This window comes from Equus quagga, chromosome 16 (assembly GCF_021613505.1).
Source record: "Equus quagga isolate Etosha38 chromosome 16, UCLA_HA_Equagga_1.0, whole genome shotgun sequence".
NCBI lineage: Eukaryota > Metazoa > Chordata > Mammalia > Perissodactyla > Equidae > Equus > Equus quagga.
This window is the reverse complement of record NC_060282.1, coordinates 57,956,700-57,980,243: the sequence shown is the minus strand read 5'-3', so window position 1 is coordinate 57,980,243 and position 23,544 is coordinate 57,956,700. Positions and strand designations below refer to the sequence as shown.

Below are 23,544 nucleotides of genomic sequence, written 5' to 3'. Positions count from 1 at the left end.
AAAAAGGTATGAGAGACAAGAGCTAGGGCAGGGTTGAAGAATAAGGTTCATCTCCTAATGAAGCTAGGTGTTCAAGACTAGGAGAGGTGGCTTAATCATTGAAATCAACACACATAATCAAGGAAAACGAAGAAACAGAGGAATATGTTCCAAATGAAAGAACAAGATAAAATCTCAGTAAAAAGTTTCAATAAAACGGAGATAAGTGATTTACTTGATAAAGAATTCAAAGTAACATTCATAAAGATGCTCACTGAGCTCAGGAGAACAATAGATGAACAAAGTGAGAATTTCAAAAGGTACAAAAAATATAAGAAAGTACCAATTAGAAGTCACAGAGCTGAAGAATACAATAACTTAACTGAAAAATACAGTAAAGAGCTTCAACAGCAGACTAGATGAAGCAGAAGAAAGGATCAGTGAACTCAAAAACAGGGCGGTGGAACTCCAATCAGAGCAGCAAAAAGAAAAAAGAATGAAAAAGAGTCAAGGTAGTGTGGGGGATCAGAATGGGCCACCCCAAAATGTGCCTCTTTGCCTCAGCTTGATTATTTTTAACAACAAAATACTCTGAAAGAAACTTCAACCTTCCCCCTAAATGCCTAAAAGGAATTGAAAATAAAGGCATGTCTCCAGGCCAGGTCATCACCAGATAACTGTGGGTATCTGGTGGATCCCCTGGGTATCTGGTAGACCTGGTGGATCCTTGCTAAGCCCACTCTTATCAAAGTTCTATTTACCAAACATTTGCTTTTCCATTTCCATGTGAACTGCCTTCCTCCCCTTTAAAGCCCCAAACCACGCCCCCCCCCAACATCCTCCTTTGTCTTTAGCTGAAAATGGTATTTAAGATGAGAGCCTCCACCATTTTGGCAAGTTGCTCAGTTTTCCTGAGTGTCTCCATGTATACATGTTATTAAAGCTTTGTTTGATTTTCTCCTGTTACTCTGTCTCGTGTCAATTTAATTCGTGGCCCAGCCAAAAGGACCCACAGGGTAGAGCACATGTCTTCCTCTCCTACAGCAGTTTAAGGGACTTATGAGACAACATCAAGAAGAACAAGGTTCACATTATAAGGGTCTCAGAAGGAGAAAAGAGAAAGGGATAGGAAACTTCAAAAAATAATGGCTGACAACTTCCCTTACCTGAGGAAGGAAATAGACATCCAGATCCAGAAAGCCCAGGGAGTTGCAAACAAGATGAACACAAAAAGAGCCACATCAAGACATATTATAACAAAAATGTCAAAAATTACAGATAAGAAGAGAATCTTAAAAACCAGCAGAGGAAAAACAACTTGTTATGTACAAGAAAATTCCCATAGACTATGAGCAAATTTTTCAGCAGAAACTTTGCAGGCCAGAAGGGAGTGGCATGATATAGTCAAAGTGCTGAAAGCAAAAAGCTGCCACCGAGAATACTCTAACTGGCAAAGCTGTCCTTCAGAATTGAAGGAAACAGTTTTCCAGACAAGCAAAAGCTAATGAAGTTCATCACCACTAGACGAGCCCTACAAAAACGTTAAGAAGACTTGTTTAAGCTGAATCAAAAAGGTGCTAATTAGTAACAGGGAAACATAAGGAAATATAAATCTCACTGGTAAATGTAAATACATACTAAAATTCAGAAAAATCTAACGTTGTAAAGGTGATGGATTAACACTTATAAAGCTAGTATGAAGGTTAAAAGACAAAAATAAAAATAACTATAACTACATTGATTTGTTAAGGGATACACAAGATAAAAAGATGTAAATTGTGAGATCAAAAACATAAAATGTAGGGGAGGGGGAGTAAAAATGTAGAGACAAGATACCCACTCTCTCCACTTTTATTCAACATAGTATTGAAAGTCCTAGCCAGAGCAATTAGGCAAGGAAAAAAGAAATAAAAGGCATTCAAATTGAAAAGGAAGCAGTAAAACTCTATTTGGGGGGAACATGATATCATATATAGAAAAGTCTAAAGACTCCACCAAAAAACTGTCAGATCTAATAAATTAAGTACAGCTACAGGATAAAAATATCAATGTTGAAAAATCAGTTTCAGTTCCATATGCTAATAAACCATTAGAAAGAGAAATTAAGGAAACAATCTCACTTACAATTGGATCAAAAAGAATAAAATATCTACAAAGAAATTTAACCGAGGTGGTGAAAGTATGTACACTGAAACCATAAGACGTTGATGAAACAAACTGAACACGATACAGATAAATGGAAAGATATTCTGTGCTCATGGACTGGAAGAATTAATATTACTAAAATGTCCTTACTACCAAAATCAATCTATAGATTTAAGGCAATTTTCACAGAAATAGAACAAACAATCCTAAAATTTGTAGGGAAACACAAAAGACCCTGAACAGCCAAAGTAATCTTGAGAAAGAAGAACAAAGCTGGAGGCATCACACTTCCAGATTTCAAACTACATTACAAAGCTACAGTAATCAAAACTGTATGGTACCGGCATTAAAAACAGACACACAGACCAATGGAATAGAATACTTGGAAATTAACCCATGTATTTATGGTCAATTAATTTATGACAAAGGAGTCAAGAATATACAATAGGGAAAGGACAGTCTATTCAACAAGTGGTGCTGGAAAAACTGGACAGACACATGCAAAAGAATGAAAGTGGACCACTATGTTACACCATACACAATCATCAACTCAAAACGGATGATAGACTTGAAGGTAAAACCTGAAATCATAAAACTCCTAGAAGAAAACATAGGGAGTAAGCTCGCAGACACTGGTCTTGGCGATGACTTTTTGGATTTAACACCAAAAGCAAAGGCAACAAAAGCAAAATAAAAAACTAAGACTATATCAAACTAAAAAGATTCTGCACAGCAAACAATTAATACATTGAAAACTCAACCTAAGGAACAGGAGAAAATATTTGCCAACCATACATCTGATAAAGGGTTAATAACCAAATAAAACAGAACTTATACAATGCAACAGCAAAAAACCCCAAAAAACCCAATTAAAAAATGGGTTGAGAATCTGAATAGACATTTTCCCAAAGAAGACATACAAATGGCCAACAGGTACATGAAAAGCTGCTTAACATCATTAGTCATCAGGGAAATGCAAATCAAAACCATAATGAGATATCACCTCACATCTGTTAGAATGACTATTATCAAAAAGACAAAAAATATGAGCCAGCCCTGAGAGCCTATGGTTAAAGTTCAGTGTGTTCCACTCCGACAGCCCAGGTTTGGTTCCCATGCACAGAACCACACCACTTGTCTGTCAGTGTCCATGCTGTCACAGCAGCTCACATGCAAGAACTAGAGGGACTTACAACTGGAATATACAACTATCTGCTGGGGCTTTGGGGAGGAAAAAGAAAAGAGAAAGATTGGCAGCAGATGTTAGCTCAGGGCAAATCTTTCCCAGCAAAAAAAGAAAAAAAAACAAACCACAAGAAATGTTGATGAGAATGTGGAGAAAAGGAAACCCCTGTGCACCATTGGTGGGAATGTAAATTGGTGCAGCCACTATAGAAAAGAGTATGGAGGTTCCACAAAAGATTAAAAATACAACTACCATATGATCCAGCAATTCCATTTCTGGGTATTTATCTGAAGGAAACAAAAACACTAAACTGAAAAGATACCTGCACCTTCATGTTCACTGCAGGATTAGTTACAATAGCCAAGACATCAAAGCAACCTAAGTGTCCATTGATGGATGAACAGCTAAACAAATGTAATACACACACACGCACAAGTGCACACGCACACACACTGGAATATCATGCAGCTATAAAAAAGATGGAAATCTTGCCATTTGCGACAACATGGATGGACCTTGAAGGCTTCGTGTTAAGTGAAATACCACATTATCTCACATGCGGGCTCTAAATAACAACAAAAAAAACCTCACAGACACAGACAACACATTGGTGAGAGCCAGAGGCAGGGCAGGGGATGGAGAAATGCATGAAGGAGGTCAAAAGGTACCAACTTCCAGTTACAAGATAAACAAATCCTGGGGCTGTAATGTACAGCATGACTACAGTTAGTAATACTGTATTGTATATTTGAAAGTTGCTGAGAGTAAATCTTAAGTTCTCATCACAAGAAAAAAAACTGTAACTACGTGCAGTGATGGTTATTAACTAGATTTACTATGGCCATCCTTTCACATTAAATACAAATATCTAATTATTTTGTCGTACACCTGAAACTAATATGATGTTACATGTCAACTACATCTGAATTTTAAAAATGAAAAAAAAATTAAGTAGAAAGTATAGTACAAAAATTTTAAAAACCCAAGTCCAAGTCCCAGCTCTACCACCAATGTAAATTGATTTCCAGGGTCTCAGCTTGACATACACATAGTAAATCAACAAGGTATCTTTTCTATAAAGCAAAAGATTTAGGACACATTTGTCCTTTAAATATCTCCTACTACAAGCTATATTCTTGTAACACTTCAACAGCAAAGGGCTTGAACATCCTAGTCTCGTAAGTAATTTCCATAAGAATACACCATATCGAACTATCCCCTTACTTAAACATAGGAGTACTCAAACTAGCTTCAATTGTTGTAAAGTGAAAAATGGTACAGAACCTTTTTAATGAATACAAGAAAGAACTAAAACACACATCAGGGCAGTAACCTAAAGTACAAGCATATGGTAGCAAAGTAAAAACCATCTTAAGGTTCTAAAACAGTGTTTCTTCAAGTTTAAAGTCCATAAGAATAATCTAGAAATCTTGTTAATAACATAGATTCTTGAGTTCTAGCCCCAGAAATTGAAACAGTGAGTCTGAAGTAGGATCCAGAAATCAGCCGTTTAATCCTTTGTATACCAACAGGGTCTAATGGACTCAATTTTAGTTTTTGAGTTTCTTTTCTCAGCAGTTCTACTTCATGACTTGTATTCTTTCTTAGAAATCTTCCAAAGAAAAGAAAGGAAGAAAAATCTTTAGAGTAAAATCATTCTATCTTACAAATACCATAAGGGTTCAACTGACCCTTTTATAAATCTAAGATCCATTATGGGATCTTAGTGAGCTTACTTTTCCTATAACTTGAAACTTTTTTGCTATTTTATCTAGGAATTATTTCATCATTACTCATCAGTTATTCTCAACTATGCTAAAAAATCTAAAATGGCAACAGGAACACAAAAATAAAATCACCTGGAATGATGATGCAATAGTGAAATAAATCATCACATTATGTCATCCTTCAATTTGTACTGCCCAAAGTACTGCACCCTCTTTCACGAATGTATAAAGTCTGGAGACATCATCTTTGTAGCCTTTTTTCTAAAATGTATTCATCAAACACAATAGGAAATTTGGAATTTTTCATTTTTTACCTATGATGGCAGAGAGAAGAAAACCAAAGGAGGAAGACAGTTATCAGACAAATGAGAAGATAAATGCAAAAGTAGCTGTACTCTAGACTCACGATAATAAGGACGCTGATCATATAAGCAAATCTCAGACTATAAATTTTCACGATATCCTAAAGCTATCGAACTTAACAATCAGCGAGTAAACAATATACTACTAACTAATAAAAGGAATATGATTTTTTTCATTCAGTCAGTCATTCAGAAGGAAGGACTTTATCATGCAATATATTGAAACAGGTTCCTGGATCCTGTTTTTTTAAAAAGATATTACCATCTTCTTTTGTACACCAAGATGTGCTTGACATGGTTTCTAAGTGGCCAAATGAAGGCAGGTGCTTAAATAAAAGTAATTGGAAGGAAACAGTAATGTAGACAAGTTTTTAAAAACTCATTACACTGTTTATTCTAACTGGTGTTTATAAAAGTATAAATGAAAATTCTCTGCACATATACAACAAAGACGACGGTCATCCTCTCAATAAAGTCATAAGCCAATGCAAGTACAAAAATTACCAGACTGTAACAACAGAACCTACTAGAGATGTATTTGAAATCCAGAATCAGTATCGTGTTTTGACAAACAAGTGCATGGAAAAAAAACAAAAGAAACAATAAGCTAGAACATATTGGAAATCTGGAACTATATTTAGAAGATGGATATCTTCCAACTTCATGCAAGACAGTTGATGAGCAATTAGTTATACTCAAATATGTTACCCATTTCACCTATCCATACCTACAAAACCAGGAAAATTTAGAATAAAAATGTAGGTTTCTTATGTTCAAGTTATTAAAATTGTGTTTCTAGTAAAAGCGTGTTTCACTATCCCTTTATTTTCACTTCTGCAAATTATTCATAAAATAACCTAAAATACAAAAAATAAAAACCAAACAAAAAATGTCCCTTGGACCCATGTGGTAAATGGTGATGGCCATGTTTTCTAATATACTGAGGATTAATAAGCATTCCAGATGGTTCATATAGGTGTCAAGGAATACAAGTCCTCAACAGTCTTCCAAGCAACGATTCTCAAACTTAGCTAATCATCAGATCAGAATTACCTGAGCACTAGCTAAAAATAGTTTCCCAGGCTGACACAGATTTCACTGAAGGACTTAGGAACTCTTCTCTTTAATAAATATCCAGGGAGATTCTGATGATAAGCAATTGAGAAACATGGTCATATAAAGTCTGCTCTAGGTAGATTACTTTCTTTTTACCCATAACATTCCATTTCTCCCCTATTGGACTGGCAAAAATCCAAATTTTGACAACACTCTCTGTTAGGCTCTGAGAAACACTCGTACATCACTAGTGGAAGTGTAAACTTGTACAATTTCCATAGATAGTGAGTTCGCAATATCTACCAAAATTATAAATGCAGATATCCTCCAGCCCAGCAATACCACTTCAGGTCTTTAGCCTACAAATTTACTTGCACATTACAAAGTGACATATCTAAGCATTTACACACTAAAGCATTGACTGTAATAGCAAAAGACTTGAAACAAAGGAAGAAGTTTGATATACACTAACATTGAAATATTCAAATTATCATTAACTGAAAAAACAAAGTAGGAGTTAGAGCAGTATATAAAGTATGCTAACATTTGTGGTGAAAGGAAGCAGGGAACTTAAGGAAGTAGAAAAAGAAGTACAAACTAAACCCAAACTAGCAGAAGTAAGGAACTAACAAAGATCAGAACAGACAAATGAAACACAGAACAGAAAAAATAGATAAAATCAAAGAAACTAAAAGTTGGTTTCGAAAAGATCAACAAAATTGACACACCTTTAGCTAGATGGACTAAGAAATAAAAAGAGAAAACTCAAAATACTAAAATCAGAAATGAAAATGGGAACATTACCACTGATTTTTACACAAAAACGTTTCTAAAAGAGTACTATGAACAACTGTACATCAAAAACTTGGATATCTAGATAAAATGGACAATTCCTAGAAACACAAAACCTACCAAGACTCAAATCATGAAAAAATAAAAAATCTGAACAGATTTATAACTAGTAAGGAGATAGAATAAGTAACCAAAAATCTCCCAACAAAGAAAAGCCCCAGACTTGAAGGCTTCATTGGTGAATTCTACTAAACATTTGAAAAAAGAATTAATACCAACTCTTCTCGAAACTCTGCAAAAAACTGAAGAGGGAACACTTCTTAACTCATTCTATGAGGACAGCTTTACTCTGATACCAAAGTCAGACAAAGATCCTATAAGAAAGAAGACTATAGACCAAGATCCCTTATGAACGCTGATGCAAAATCCTCCAAAAAATAATAGCATCAGAATTCAACAGCATATTAAAAAGATTACATACCTTTTAACACGTGAGATTTATTCCTGGAATACAAGGATGGTTCAACATACAGAAACTGACCAATGTTATGTGTGACATCAACAAAATGACGGGAAAAAAAAACACATGATCATCTCAACTGACGCCAAAAAAGCATTTGACAAAACTCAACACCCGTTTATGATAAAAACACCCAACAAAATAATAACAGAGAGAAATTACTTCCACATAAAAGCCATACATGAAAAATCCACAGCAAACATCATACTCAATGACAAAAGACTGAATGCTTTTCCACTTAAGTCAGGAAAAAAGCAAGCATGCCTGCTTTCATGACTTCTATTGAGCAGAGTAGTGGAAGTTCTAGCCAGAGTAATTCGGGAAGAAAGAGAAATAAAAGGCATCTAAACCGAAAAAGAAGTAAAATTACCTCTGTTTGCAGATGATACGATCTTCTATGTTTACGGTTAAGAAAACCCTAAAATCTCCACAAAAAAGTTATTAGAACCAATAAACAAATTCAGGAATGTAGCAGGATACAGTCAATACAAAAAAATCGGTTACATTCTATACAGGAACAATGAACAATCTCAAAAAGAAATTATAAAAAAATTCCCACTTCCAACAGCATCAAAAAGAATAAAATACTTAGGAATTAACATTATCAAGGAGACAAAAGATTTGTACAATGAAAACTACCAAACATCACTGAAAGAAATTAAAGACGTAAATAAATAGAAGCACATCCCACGTTCAAGGGTTTTTAGACTTAATACTGTTTAAATGTCCAAAGTGATCTACGGATTCAATGCAATCCCCATCAAATCCCAATGATATTTTTTCAGAAATAGAAAAACCCATCCTAAAATTCATGTGAAATCCCAAGGGACCCCGAATACCCAAAACAACTTGAAAAAGAACAAAACTGGAGCACTCACATTTCCTGATTTCGAAACTTATTATAAAGCTACAGTAATCAAAATAGTATGATACTGGCATAAGAGTGTATAAACCAATGGAATATAACAGAAAGCATAGAAATAAATCCTCACATATATGGTCAAATGATTTCCGGCAAGGTTGCCAAGACTAATCAACGAGGAAAAACAGTCTTTTCAAAAAATGGTGCTAGGAAAATCAGACATCCACAAGCAAAAGAACGAAGGTGGACCCTCACCTAACACCATACATAAAAATTAACTCAAAATGAATCAAGGACCTAAACGTAAGACCTAAAACAATAAAACTCTTAGAAGAAAACATAAGGATTCACAATGTTGGATTTGGCAATGATTTCCTGGATATAGCAAAGGCACAGGTAACAAAAGAAAAACAGACATGTTGGACTTCATGAAAATTTTAAAATTTTGTGTATCAAATACACTACCAACAGAGTGAAAAGGCAACCCACAGAATGGGAGAAAATATTTGCAAATCACATATCTGATAAGGAATTAATACCCAGAATATTTAGACACTTCTTAAAACTCAAGAACAACAACAAAAAAACAAAATTAGCAAAGGACTTAAATAGACATTTCACCAAAGAAGATACAGGAATGGCTAATAAGCACATGAAAAGATGCTTAAAGTTATTAACCATGATGGAAATGCAAATCAAAACTGCAAGATACCACCCCACACCCATTAGAACACTACTATCAAAGAAAAAAAATAAAGCAAGTGTTGGTGAAGATGTTGAGAAACTGGAACCCTTGTGCACTGTTGGTGGGAATGTAAAATGGTGCAGCCACTATAGAAAACAGTATGGTGGTTCTTCAAAAAGTTAAAAATAGAATTATCATGTCCAGCAATTCCACTTCTGGGTATATACTCAAAAAAACTGAAATCAGGGTGTGAAGAGATACTTGTACACCCATGTTCACAGTAGCATTATTCACAATAGCTCAAACATGGGAGCAACTCAAGCGTCCACCGACAGATAAATGATGCATAAGCAAAACGTGGCATATACTGACAATGGAATATTGCTCAGCCTTAAAATGGAAGGAAATTCTGCAATACACTACAACATGGATGAACCTTGAGGACATTATGCTAAGTGAAATAAGCAAATTACAAAACACAAACACTGTATGATGCCACTTACAAGGTACTTAGAGTCATCAAAATCATAAAGACACAAACAATAATGGTAGTTGCCAGGGGCTGGGGGGAGCAGAGAATGGGGAGTTATTGTCTAACGGATATGGAGTTTCAATTTCATAAGATGAAAAGAGTTATGGGGATGCATGGTGGTGACGGTTACACAACAATGTCCATGTATTTAATACCTCTAAACTGTACACTTAAAAATGGTTAAGATGGTAAATTTTATGTTATGTGTATTTTACCACAATAAAATTTTAAACAGGAAGGGGGAAATATATTTATACGTTTGTATAGGTATGAAATATCCCTGGATGGACACCAAGAAACGTAAACTGGTTGGTTCCCATAGGAAGGGAATATGGTTAACTGGAGGAGCAAGAGGGAAAACGACTTTATACTGTATACTTTTCTTATTGCTTAAACTTTGAGCCATAGTACTGCTTACCTCCTCGAAAACTAACAAACGCACAAAAAATGTTCACAGCACTTGGAAAGAAACTAATAAATGCTAATGTAACTATTACTAGATACAGGAAGTATTGGGAGGACTCTCGTAAGAAACTCTTGGCATACACTACCTAAAAGGAGGACCGAAATCTGGCAAAACAGGAAAAAAAGAGTTGACTCATTCTCAATTTAATGAACTGTTTTATCAACTAGTACATTCAACTGCCAACTATTAATAAATTCTTCCTCTTTTGGTCATGATTTTTAAATCCTCTCTTAAAATGTACAAACATAACTAAAACGTTTAACGTCGTCAAAGTTAAATTTGGATTACAATGGAGTGACTATTTCCTGAACCTTTTAAGAGACATTCCACTTCCTTATTTTTATTCTGCGGATCTATAATATTTCTGTACCATTTAAAGTACAAAAGTTTTAGAACTAAGTTGGTAACAGAGAAAATGGGGGAAAAAAACACATTTTTTACTGTTTGTCCTCAAGCTCAAGTAGAAAATCTAAACACTAGACAAATTTGAGTTCGAACTAATCACTTACATGTATTTGCGATAAAACTAACAGCCTTCAGCCGTTTTTCAATGTAATTTCCTTTTTAATCAATTTTTTCTTTGAAGTAAGTAGACATTAAGAGTTTGGTAAACTAAATGTGCTTTCTAAGAAAAGTATTTACATACTCGAAGAGCGAGCAGTAAACGTGTATGCAGATAATAGATACAGACTAGATAAACCTAGAAATTCCTTTCAAAAGTTGGCACATTAGAAGACTCCATGATTTTCTAATTCCACTTTGGTGAAAAGAAAAACTTTTCACATCCACATGCTTTCACTTTCCCATCATTGCTAGCAAATCCTGAAATGAAAGCTCTGAGTCACTAGATCTCAAGGGATATTTCCTCTGCACACACCCCTTGCTGGAAACCTTTCCCCCTTTCCTCCAATTTCTCCAGAAGTAAGCGCACAGCGAACCACCTCTCATCCATCCCCTTCCAGAAAGTCAGAGCTTCGCCCACTCAGCAAACACCTCCTTCCTCCCGGCTCCGCGACATTCCGCCCGAGCCGCGCAGGAAGGTGAGTAGGTGGAGCCCCGGGAGGCGGCGCCGGGGCAGCACCGCAGCCTGCGGTCCTTGGCCACCGGTCTCTGCGGAGCTTGTCCCAGGGCAACACAAAGCGGCGGCAGGGACCGGAACGGGAACAAGCCGCAGAGCGGCGGCGGGGGTGGCCGCGCGCCCGGACCGGCTCTCGAAGCTCCGTCCCCGCGCCGGGGGCCCTGGCAGGCGGCGGGTCGCGGGCAGCAGCGCGCGCCGCTCGCGCCAACTTTCGCCCGGGCAGGCGGGGCCGGAGCCCACCGAGGCGAGGGCGTCGTCGCCGTTGCCTCCCGAAAGCGCTGCCAGCGAGACGCTCTCGGCTCAGTGGCCCGGGGCCCCCACGCCTCCGCCCCTCGTCCCCGCGCCCTGCCCCGCGACTGTGCGTCCCTCTTTCCCGCACAGCTGCTCACCTAGGCCGCTGGGATCCGCTCACGGTCGCCTCGGTCGCTGGCACGGACTTCCGAGACCCGAGGGGAGGAGAGCGGCGCGCGCCCAAGGCCCGCCCGCGAGCGCGTCACGGCACCGCCCCCGCCTTCGGCCCGCGCAGGCGCACGGCGCCCGGTCAGGTGACCCGGTCCCCAAGGTAACGGGGCCGAAGGGAGCTGGGTGAGAGGGCGCTTGTGGGCCCCCTCCTGCTGTCCCCGGGATGGGGCGACGTAGAGCCGCCCACGCTGGCGCCGCGTGGTGCTCAGTACCTTCTCCCCCTGCCCACCGTCCGTGCCCGGGGGTCCCGTGCCGCCCGCTCACTGCTCTGTCGGTTTGCGCTCTTGGTCACTTGGTTCCCATCACCTCCGATACAGAGTCCTGAGAACCTGTCCTTTGGAGGTTTCCTCGCCAACCTTGGACTTCACCACTCCGGTCCTCCTCTTCACTACCTTCTCGCTTTACTGCTCCACCGACAGACTCAGAAACATTCCTCCACTAACGCTTCTCGACTCTTGCCCTCTTTGTGTGACAACTTTTTTCTTTGGCTTTTGTTACTCTTTGTCCATCTGTGCTCAAGTTCCTTTGGCTGTTGAAGCTTATGTGTGGTACTGCACAAAAGTGGTAGCTGTATCCTAATTCAAAAACTAAAAATCTATACTTTTTGAGGGCTCTGTTACAGGCACTGTCCCAAGAAGCTGATGTATATAGTCTTATTTGGTTCTTACATAAATCTATTAGCTGGATAAAATGTTCTCATTAGCATACAAAGACACTGAGGCACAGTTTACCTGTTACCTAAGCTTACTGTAGTTACCATGGAGTAACAGACAGTACTTGACCAAATAACATTAACTTAGGAGCATTTTATTTCTAGCTAAATTTGGTGCCACAATAGTTTATGGTAAAACTAATAAAAATCTGAACATAAAAGAGAGGACAAGTAAATAAAATGAAAACTTGGCTCTCAGAGAGTTTGTGGTCTAGCTGATAAAATAGACAGTTAAAAATAATTGCACGATTGGGAAGGAAGAAATAAATCTGCTTTTGTTTGTGGATGGTGTGATTGTGTAGAAAATCCTAAAGAATTAACCCCAAAAGCCCAAAACTAATAAATAGGTAAATAAATAAACTAAATAAATGAGCTATCAAGCCGTGCAAGGACATAGAGGAGCCTTAAATGCATATTGCTATGTGAAAGAAGCCAGCCTGAAAAGGCTACACGCTGTATGATTCCAACTATTACCTTCTGAAAAAAGTCAAATTATAGATGCAGTAGAAAGATCAGTGGTTGCCAGGAGTTTGGGGAATATGGGGAAGAATAAGGAAGGGAAGCGCAGGGGATTTTTTTTGGATGGTGAAGCTATTCTGTATGATACTATAATGGTAGATATCTGACGTTATGCGTTTGTCAAAAGCCACAGGACAGTTTGTGGTATAATTTTGTTTATATATTTAGTCTTTGTCCCCATTCCTGAATCAGAGCTTCAGAAACCCTTGGAATTTCATGAGTGATAGGTGTGTCCTCGTTATGCTAAGGAGGTGGCTCCTGGCTGGAGCTGGCGTAAGAAGGGGCTCTAAATAGCTTCTTCATGATGGAGGCTGGTCACCAGAAAGATCAAGCATCTTTAGATGGTCGGTACTTTCAGATCCAGTCCCCGACCTGCAGGGAGGAGAGGGCCCTGGAGACTGAATTCACACAGGGGACCAATATTTTAATCAATTGTGCGTGTGTAATGAAACCCCAAGTAAAAACTCTGACCACCAGGGCTTGATGGAACTTTCTGGTTGGTGAGTATATCAATGTCCCAGGAGAGTGATGCACCCCCAGCTCCATGGGGACAGAGGCTCCTTCACTTGAGACTCTTTCAGATCTTGCCCTATGTAACTTGTCATCTGGCTGTTCATTTTAATCTTTTATAATAAAACTGTGATCTTTAATTGTAAGTATAGTGTTTTCAGTGAGTTCTGTGAGTCATTCTAGCTAATTATCAAAATTGAAGGCAGATTATGGAAATCACTGAATTTGTAGCCAAGCTGGACAGAAGGGCAGATATCATGAGAACCCCATTTGCAGCTCCAGTCTGAAGTGGGGGCAGTCTTGTTAGAGATCTCATCTTTTAACTTGTGGAATCTGATACTGCCTCTAGGTAGTTAGTGCTGGAGTTAAATTAAATTGTAGGATACCTAGCTGGTGTCAAAGAATTGTTGATGGAATGGAACACACTGTACCACACCAGGAGTGACCCCTGATGTAGATTATGGACTTTAGTTAATAATAATGTATCAATGTTGGTTCATCAACTGTAACAAATGTACACTACTAATACAAGATGTTAATAATAGGGTAAACATCTTGATCTGTGTTTGAGGAGAAGGAAGTACATGAGAACTCGCTGAACTGTTTGCTCAATTTTTCTGTAAACCTAAAACCGTTCCAAAAAAATAAAATCTATTAATTAAAAATATAGTAATTACACAAATAGAGTTGTGATGGATATTTGAAGAAATAGCTCAGGGGACTATGGAAAGATATTACAAGGGAACCAAAATTAGTCTAGGAGTTCAAGGAAGGCATCCTTGAAGATGGGGCTTTTAAGCTGAAGAGTAAGAATTAGCCAAGTGACAAAAATGGAGGAAAAGTGTTTCAGGCAAAGAGAATAGCAAACTCAAGAGCATTGCAGTTGAATTGAAGCTTGATGCATTTCAGGAGCTAAAAGGCCACCTTGGGAAGAACACAATAGTAAGAGAAGGAATGATTTAAAATAAAGCTGGAGAAGTAGGCAGGGCTGTACAGATGCTACTGAGGAGTAACATGATTAGATTGGCATCGTAAAAGAATTACTATGGTTACTGCTTGGAGGATGGATTGTATGTGTGGATAAGTGTGGGATGTGCAGAGACACACTAGGAGACTACTACAGTCATCCTGATGTGTCAGTTACGGTGGAGACAGAGAAAATCAGAGAAATCAAAACGATATTAGAATAAAGATTCAAGGAGGCTTAGTAGTTGGTGAAGTGAACTAAAAACAGGGAGGTACCTAAGGTAATTACTAGGTTCTGGCATGAGTGAGGAGCTGGATGTTGGCACATTTGCTAAGGTAGGGTACACTAAGATGAAAGAAATAGGAAGTGGGAAGATTAGAAGAATGTTTTGGGATTTATTAAGTTTGAAATGGCATGTGAGTTATCAGTTGTGGTAGGCTCAGTAATGTTCCTCCAAAGATGCTCATGTCCTGATCCCCAAAACTTGTAAACCTGTTACCTTATATAGTAAAAAGGACTTCGCAGATATGACTAGGTTAAGTATTTTGAGATGGGGAGATTGAGAGAGAGAGAAGCTAGAGAATGAAAGTTGGTAGTAGAAGACGTGAGGAAGAAAGCAGAATTTGAAATGATGTGGCCATAGGCCAAAGGATGCCAGCAGCCTCTGGAAGTTGGAAAAGATAAGGAACAAATTCTCCCCTGGAGACTTCAAAAGGAGCCAGCCCTGTCAACATCTTAATCTGCAGAATCACCCTGATGTGTCCATCACCTGTGTCTGCAGGAAACTGAAGATTTACTCTCTAGTGAACGAAGGGAGGGTAAGTGAAAATCCATATACCGAATAGTGAAACACCTGGTCCCTTTTTTTTCCATCTGTCCATTGGTTTCAAGGATGCTCATGTTCAGGCTTGTTGCCATTCCCTGCCTCCATGCAGGCAGTAGATTGAAAGGTACCTCTCTGGAGAAACTCAAGGGAAAAGACCTAACATACTGACAGTTGACCTAATCGCACTATAAAAATGTCTCCCAGTTAACATGCCCATCTTTGTTGTTAGTCCCCTCTTAAAAATGAGCTGGTACCCAAAGATTCCCCAAAATTTGAAGAAGCCTCTATTATGAAGAAACAAACAGGATAAAAGGGAAATAGGAAGAAACAATGACAAAAAATATTAAAAATCTAGCATTAATCTTTTTCAAAGAGATAAGTTATTGCATTCATAAGAGAAGAACAGGATAATATTTTTAAGGGATATTCAAAATGTTATGCTTTAAAAATGACATCTTTGAAATTAAAAAGTATAATGACAAAAGCATAAAAACTTTTTAGAAAGTTTAAAAGATAAAGTCAATGATATCTTCCAGAAAGGAGAATTAAAATTTCAAAAAGACAGTAAACAGAAGAGAAATAATAAGATCAAGGCTTGATCCAGGAAGTCCAACCTCCAAATAGTAGAAGTTCCAGAAAGAGAAAATAAAGAGGAGGAAATTTTCAAACAACTAATGCAAGAACAGTACTAGAACTGAGGCACAGACATCTCCAGGTTAATAGGACCCACTGAGTATCCAGAACAATTCATTTTAAGAAAGACTTATACCATAGGCCAGCATTGTGAAATTTTAGAACGTTAGAGAAGATCCTAAAAGTTCTCAGGTAGAAGCAGGTCATATACCCTTGATTGAGAATCTGAATGGATTGGAAACGCTTGAAGCTAGGGGACAATGAAGCAATGCCTTCAAAATTATAAGGGAAAGTGATTTCTAACCTAGAACTCTATACTAAGCCAAACAATATCATTCAAGTGTAATAGAAATGAAGACATTTTTATATATACAAGGAATCGAAAAGTTTCTCTCTCATGCTCCCTATGTCAGGAAGTAAATGACAAAGTAAATGTGTATTTGCTGCACAAAAATAAGAATACAACAAGAAAAAGGAAAAGAGGGTGAGAAGGTTCTCACAGCACAGAGGCTTCAGCATAAGAGAGCAGCAAAAAGTTGAAGGATGATGTTGAAGGGGCTCCTGGGAAGACAACCATGCAGGAGACCCAGTTGAAACTGGATGATAGAGGGCTCTAGGAGGAATGTCCCCAAGAAAAGTAATATATTTGAACGTAGTAAGGGATTCTTGCTTCTGAGAGTGGGGAGGTGAGTTAATGATACGAAATTAAAATTCCAAGCAGTGAAAAAAAATGAGGCAAATTGAACAAGAAAAGAAATGTAATCATATCACTCTACGTGACTCATCTTCGAATAGTATTTATGTAGACGTAATAAGATCAACATATCATTAATTTACCCCAAACCATGATCATAGGTTAGCTGCAGACACTAATGTAGTTATTTTCCAGAACACGTTACTTTCTTTAGGACTTTCAGTGGTCTGATACGAAAATAGATCCACGGGTATGAATATACTCCAACAATTACCATGCTAGGGTATGACTAACCAAAGATATTACTGCATCTTAAAATCTCTTTAGTATTCTATGCCATGCCTAAAGGACAGCGCTCTTATTTAAAAGGATGTCTCTTAGATCTCTTCCTGGTTTATAATGTTGCTTACGGATAAGAGGAAAGATGAGAATTATTACAATACATTTTTATTCAATTTTCAGCACTGATGATTTTGTCTTTTTAAGGTTGCTGAAAGAGTAATAATAGCTAGGACTATCATAAATAGCATTGTTGTTATTCTAGAGATTTAACCTCAGCATAAAGACAAAAACAGTCCATCTCTAGCAGGTCACTTGCTCTATCGAATTATGTAACTTCCTCTTCCTTTTAAAATCTCAGCCACATGACAAACCAGACTGCCCTAGACTCCTTATAATGTTAGCCTTCATTTTGGGGCACATTTCTCTCCTTAGGTTTTATAGCAGCAAGATTATGAACAAAGTTTTGTTGAACAGTGAAGCTGCCACTTAAGACACTCCTCGGCTGACGTTCCTGGAACGAATATTTCTACTTTGTGGAGCTACCAAAAAATTTTTAAGCAAAGGTAAAGTGACTTTTGGCTTAGAAAAAGAAAAAGAAAGAGGGAGTTTCAATTGTCAATTGGGTCATTTGTTCGGTTTCAAGGTTCTATTTGTTTACCTTTTTGCACTGGCCATGATGAAAAATACTTACAAGGAGAGAAATTTAAGTATATGTTAGCCTACTTGGTACGGGTTTCCTATTACAGAAAATATAAAGAGGTGATCAGTAATGTATAAGAATTTACTATAGTAGATTTGAAATAGCCGTGTTGGTAAAAGGAAACAGCTCTCTCTACATCGTGTTCAAAACAATTGTTATAGGAACACTAAGTACAATATTTTGTGGCCACTTATATTCAGTTTAATTTTTAATAACATCTGAAATATTTAAGAGCATCTGGGTTCTGTTAAGAAGGTAAAAATCACTGATGTCTCTGAATACATCCACATTCCACAGGAGATGTGCCACATTGATTTTTGGGTTGCCCTGGGTTTCATCATTTGTTGGCTCGTGTTTCTCCACCACAAAGGGCAGAACTCTTTCTGAATGTTAAAAATTGTATTTGCTTTTGACTGTGGAATTCTATTTGGGATTCCTCCCTAAGTTGTGGATACACACACCCTTAAAAAGGATGCCAAATGCTCTGTTCCTAGTTACACGTGGCCAAAAATGTTCCAGATGTTCAGAATCAACCGTATTCGTTGTATTTACACAGCCAGGAAAATGCGTAATTTCTGAACTGTATTCATACGGAAAACTATGATAGTTTCCTTCATTCTTTTAGTTTCTTGTGTGTGGATAATTAGACAATTGTATTAATATGACCTTTGTATCTTACCCTCTTCCTTCAGCTCTTGTTATGGTCCTTACCATATAATTTTACATGTAATCAGAAGTGGTCTTTTCTTCACTTTTCTTCCCTGTTGTTTCTTCTGTATTAATCGTTACTTCATCTTATAGAAAATTCCTGAGGGCTGGGGCTATGCTTTAAACAGTCCTTGATGCCTGGCACAATGCCCAAAGAACAGAAAAGTTTTCTGGAATTGTAGAACTGCCATATTTTCCTGTTTCTAGGATCCACATTGTTTTTCACATTTTCACAACTCAGAACTTAAGATTTCCCTAATAATCAAGGTCAGTAGAATATTTCAGCTACCAGGCTAAAGAGAAAGTTGAGACAGTTTTCTTGACCTGCTCATATGTCCCCTTTAGCCATGCTCAACAAGTACTGTTTGAACAGACTGTCATCTCTTGCGTTATGTGCATTCATAGCCCTCATGTCGCCAATCCTCCTCTTTTTGCTCAGGAAGACTGGCCCTGAGCTAACATCCATGCCCATCTTCCTCTATTTTATGTGGGACATCTGCCACAGCATGGATTGCCAAGCAGTGTATAGGTCTGCACCTGGGATCGGAACCAGTGAACCTCGGGCCGCCAAAGCAGAACATGTGAACTTAACCACTGCTGCACCACTGGGCCAGCCCCTCCAATGGTTACATTTTTAACTTAAGTTTGGATTCCTTGTTGTCGCTGAAAATAACTTCAAAAAGATTACGTAATGAAATGATTCAAAGCGGCTAGGAAAGAAGCAGATTGTCTGTGCAGTTAAAGGCAGCAAAACAAAGCCAGAAAGAGACGGGATTTCCTTATCTCTCCCTGCACGTATTTTAGGAGGTCTAGTTTCCTCTCTAGGGATTAGTCCCTCCTCCGGTGATTGACTCTGTGAAAGCCCACCCTCTGCAAGGGAGGCCTTCATCACAACAAACCAAACGTCTGTTAAAGAGGTGTATGAAATGAGCAGGGGAATCTTTCAGGTGCAAGATCTGGGCTGAACATAGAAGACTGGCAGAAATAGGTGTACTGTTATTACTTGAAGCCAAAGGTCTGCATAAAGATGCTCAGAAAGAGCAACATGGATGATCAGAATTTTACACCTGTGGGAGAGGTGCAGCAATGCGGCTTCCTGACCAGAATCTTGGGAGGTTGAGCAGCCCTCTGAGCTATGCCCCTGGCAGAAAAGCAGCAAGTGTTCCGTGTGCTTAGTACAAGTAAATCTCCTATTAAAAGCGCAGAGTTGTTACTGGAACTCTTAAGAAGTAACAGGATGACATCCATGTTTTTATTCTTAAATCCTAAGAGCCAATGTAGGATGCGTGATCTACTCTACATAGTGGGAGCCACAAGTACTGTCATATCTCTTGTTTCTCAAATCAAGTTAGAATGGGTTCTCTATGGTCATATACCTTATTCTTCCTGGTTTCCCCACTAGATCTGTAAAATACCTTTAGACGTTAATTTTCCACATACTAAAGCATATCCCTTCAGTTCAATTTACCCTGGAACCTCCCTCCAGAATCCCTTCTGGGCAATTTGCTCTTCTGTCAGTGGCAGAGCTGTTTTCTGGGAACTTTCATTGCCCTCATTCTAGACCTTACCCCACTATTCTCTCCTATGCTGAGTCCCTGACTCCTGAATCCCCTCATTCAGTCTCTTATTTTGGAAGAACACATCCTTTAGTAGCTTCCTGAGAAAAGAAGCATGAGAGGTAAAATGTTTAAGGCTTCACATTTTTCAAGATTTTTTTCTAGATGATAAAAAGAAAGTAAAATTACGGAAGGTAGCAGATTGGAAAGCCAACCTTGACTGAAGAATTGGTGTTAAGATGTGAAAAGAGGAATATTTTATCAGTTATGGTTTGCTCTGAAGCTATTCTTATTGTTTTCTAGGTATAGACAGTTCTTTATAAAATCATATATGCATTCATTTAAATCTTTGCATTCTACAAAAGCACACACTAAAAGTAACGGGCCATATGGGATAAATAGGGTTAGGGGCAGACCACTCTGCCCGACTGTATAACAAGAGCACCACCAAAAAAAATAACCAGGTATTTTTTTTTAAATGGCTCCATTTCCACTAGCAGCCTGCCCTGTGCAGCCTTTGACATTGACGGCTTGCACTTTCTTCTTTGAGATACAGGAACATTTGCTTCCTAGAGACCAGACTTATCAAAATTAAAAATCTGATCCAGGAGCCTTCATCATTTTTTTATTTTTTAAACACAGAGGGAAATATTTTTGCAACTTCTTTATCTGTCTTCATAGCTTCACCCAATGGCTTAACATTGGGAAATGCATAGCAGTTCTTGAAATCACTGACCCAGCCCTTGCTTTCACTAGAGGAAGGTACCTCTGTAGGATTTCTTTCTTAATGTCTTCATATATTGCTGAGGCTTGCTCTGTAATTGTGGAGAAAGTTTGCTCCTAATTTCTTGGAGATCACATGCTGGGAAAAATTGCGTATGAACCAAAGCAACTTTGGCATTATTACTCTGATATCATCCCCCATTTACCAACTCTGTATGAGCTAATTCACATTGCCAAAATACATGTGGTGGCAGAACAGACTGTACATTTTGTTCTCTGAAAGGCTTTGGGGAATACACCACCCCTGGAATCCTAACACTGTTTTGGTTTGCCTTTTTCCCCATTTCCTCACACCGTTCTCCATGTTTCTTTTCCTTTTTTCTCTATTCCTGATTTTGTTAGGATTATGTTTAGCTGCGTACAGAAACCCAAAATAAAGTGGCTGAAACAAGATGACATTAATTTTTTTCACATAAAAGAAATCCAGAAGATTACTTCATGATCCAAAATTCCTGTCTGCTCCCGCCATCACATCCACCTTTCGGACAGAAGAAAGGAGGAAGAGTAGATGCACCAAAAGGCACAAGTCCCTCCCTTCTTTTATGAAGCCCTCTTAGAAGGTTCAGAGAACACTTAAATTATATCTTATTGGCCATATCTGGTTGCATAAGGGTCTAAGAAATATCTTCTTGGAGCCAAGCACATTTCCCAGGGTTCTGCTGTTAAAGAAGAAGAGAGAATGGAAACTGTGAGGCAACCAGCATTCTTCACAGAAGTATTATTTCTAAATATCTAATATGTATTGAGCATTTTAATATGCTAGAAACTGTGTCAAAAATAAGTAAATCTTGATTTCTGTCATTAAAGATAAATGATAAGATGATGCGCAAAGTTAGTCTTAAGAATTCATAGTAAGTCGCGGAACTTAAGATTCAAGCCCAATCACAGAAGGGTGCCTTACCCAAAGAGTGCACTGCCAAAAATTACATTTGTTTAACATTCCTCTTTATAGAGAGAGATTGCCACTTACTTTACAGTTATTTCCAGGGACAGAAAAATCACCTTGAAGCAGATTTTTTTTATGTGGGGAAGAGCAAGAACCAACTTGGTTAAAGAGTTCAGAGACTTATTGGAGGAAAGAAAACTATACTCTAATCCTTGTTCTCTAGGATCTGAAGTGATGGAGATCTTCCAGAATCAACAAGGATGGCCCAGAGAAAATTTCAGGGCTAGGGATGGGAAATGGGGCCCCTGAGACTGAGTTACTGTAAATTTAGTGGGGAAGCCAGCTCTTATACGGAGTCAAAGAGAGAAGTGAAGGGATGGTTCATCTGAGTCCTGTGAGGCTGGGTCCTGGGACTGGAACTGGCCCAGTGTCCAGAAGTCAACTTGTGCGTAGGAGGCACCTACACATCTGGAAGAGCAGGTTGCTTCTAGCTGTAAGAATTGGGCTACAGAACTGTAAAAACATAATCTTGGAGATTTCCTTCCCCTGTAGATCTGCAACCAAGAGCCTCTGGGGGAGCAGCCAGAGCAGAGGACTCAGCCAGTAAGACCATACCTTCCAACTGTTCTCAGGAATGGTTTCATCCGGGCACATGGCCCTTCTTTTGCTTGCTTCTTTTCCCCACATTCCTAAACAATATTCTGTCTCTCAACAGTCCCAGTTACATTCCTGGGCCACTTTCCCTTTCCAGCAGCCAACAAGACCCAATAGCATTGTCCTACTGGAGTGCAAACCTCCGTGGCTTCCCATCTGTCAGGTGACTGACACCTGTCCATTCTCTTGACTCTGGCGCAGGGAAGGAGGAAACAGGTTTACCTGAAGAGCTTTGGCTGGTTTGGCTGGGACCATCCTTCTTTGAAGACAGTATGGGGAATAGGTAACCCACACTCGAAGAATCACTACTGCTGGAGAAAGATGCCACCAGTGTTCATTTCCTCTCGGTGCTGTAACAAAGTACTAGAAACTTAGTGCCTTAAAACAGCACAGATCCATTGCCTTACAGTTCTGGAGATCAGAAGTTATGGGCTAGATTCAAGGTGTTGGCAGAGTTATGTCTCTTCTCAAGGGTCCAGGGGAGAATTCATTTCTTTGCTTTTCTAGAAGCTTCCTTCATTCCTTGGCTCCTGGGCCCTTCCTCCATCTTCAAAGTGCATCCCTCCAAACTCTGCTTCTGTGGCCACATCTACTTTTCTGACTCGAACACTTTTTCTTCTGTCTTTTAAGGACCTTTGTGATTACATTGGGCCCATCTTGATAATTCAAGATAGTCTTCCCATCTCATGATCCTTAACTTAACCACACCTGCAAAGTCCCTTTCGCCATGTAAGTTAACATATCTTCAAGTTCTAGGGATTAGTACGTGGACATCTTTGGGAGGTCATATTCTGTCTGCCGCCCTCGAAACACACTCAATCTTTCCTAAATATAAGTGTTTATTAGCACATGTGGCCACTATGAAAACAAGAAACTGTTTAGCTTCTCTGCTTTGTATGCAACTCACCAAAGCCATATCTGACTCAAGTGGCAGGCCCCTCTGCTGCTGTGAGCACACTGAGGCAGGCCCTGGTTGAACAGACTCCTCCCCTGGGATGCTCAGAAGCACCTGGGTAACCGGCCGGGTGCTGAAAAGTGGCTTCTTGCCCTACCAGAAAAAAATGCTGAAGGAAAATTTTAGCCTAAAGCATGTGCAGAAAGGCTCTGATTGGCAGGCATGCACGGTTCATAGCAACTCCAAGCCTAAGTAAGTAAATACAAGAAGCAAGAGAGAATCGTTCGGATAGTTGGGAGAATTATTCATGGGGAGCTGGATATCAAGGAGGTATATTTACTCACTCTTCTCCTCTCTTTCCTTCCAT

The 23,544-nt window shown here is 38.8% G+C and overlaps 2 protein-coding genes across 5 annotated transcripts in view; one reads left to right on the top strand and one right to left on the bottom strand.

Annotated features, from left to right (window-relative positions):
* Nucleotides 1-11,894, bottom strand: part of SDCBP (syndecan binding protein) — a 40,896-nt gene extending 29,002 nt beyond the window's left edge. The window contains exon 1 of one of the 2 annotated variants that reach the window (XM_046642634.1): nt 11,780-11,894. Coding sequence is in view for 1 of the 2 variants with exons in the window: in XM_046642633.1 (XP_046498589.1) it covers nt 5,170-5,202 (33 nt within the window). In the remaining variant the exon portion in view is untranslated. Of the gene's footprint in view, nt 1-5,169; nt 5,218-11,779 lie in introns of those variants that run through there. The other variant, XM_046642633.1, reaches the window with a different exon arrangement.
* LOC124228249 (cytochrome P450 7A1) overlaps nt 11,826-23,544 on the top strand; it is a 54,290-nt gene continuing 42,571 nt past the window's right edge. The window contains exons 1-3 of one of the 3 annotated variants that reach the window (XM_046642631.1): nt 11,826-11,952; nt 15,204-15,378; nt 17,428-17,558. The gene's annotated coding sequence lies outside the window, so the exon portion shown is untranslated. Of the gene's footprint in view, nt 11,953-12,054; nt 15,379-17,427; nt 17,559-23,544 lie in introns of those variants that run through there. The other 2 variants (XM_046642632.1, XM_046642630.1) reach the window with 2 other exon arrangements.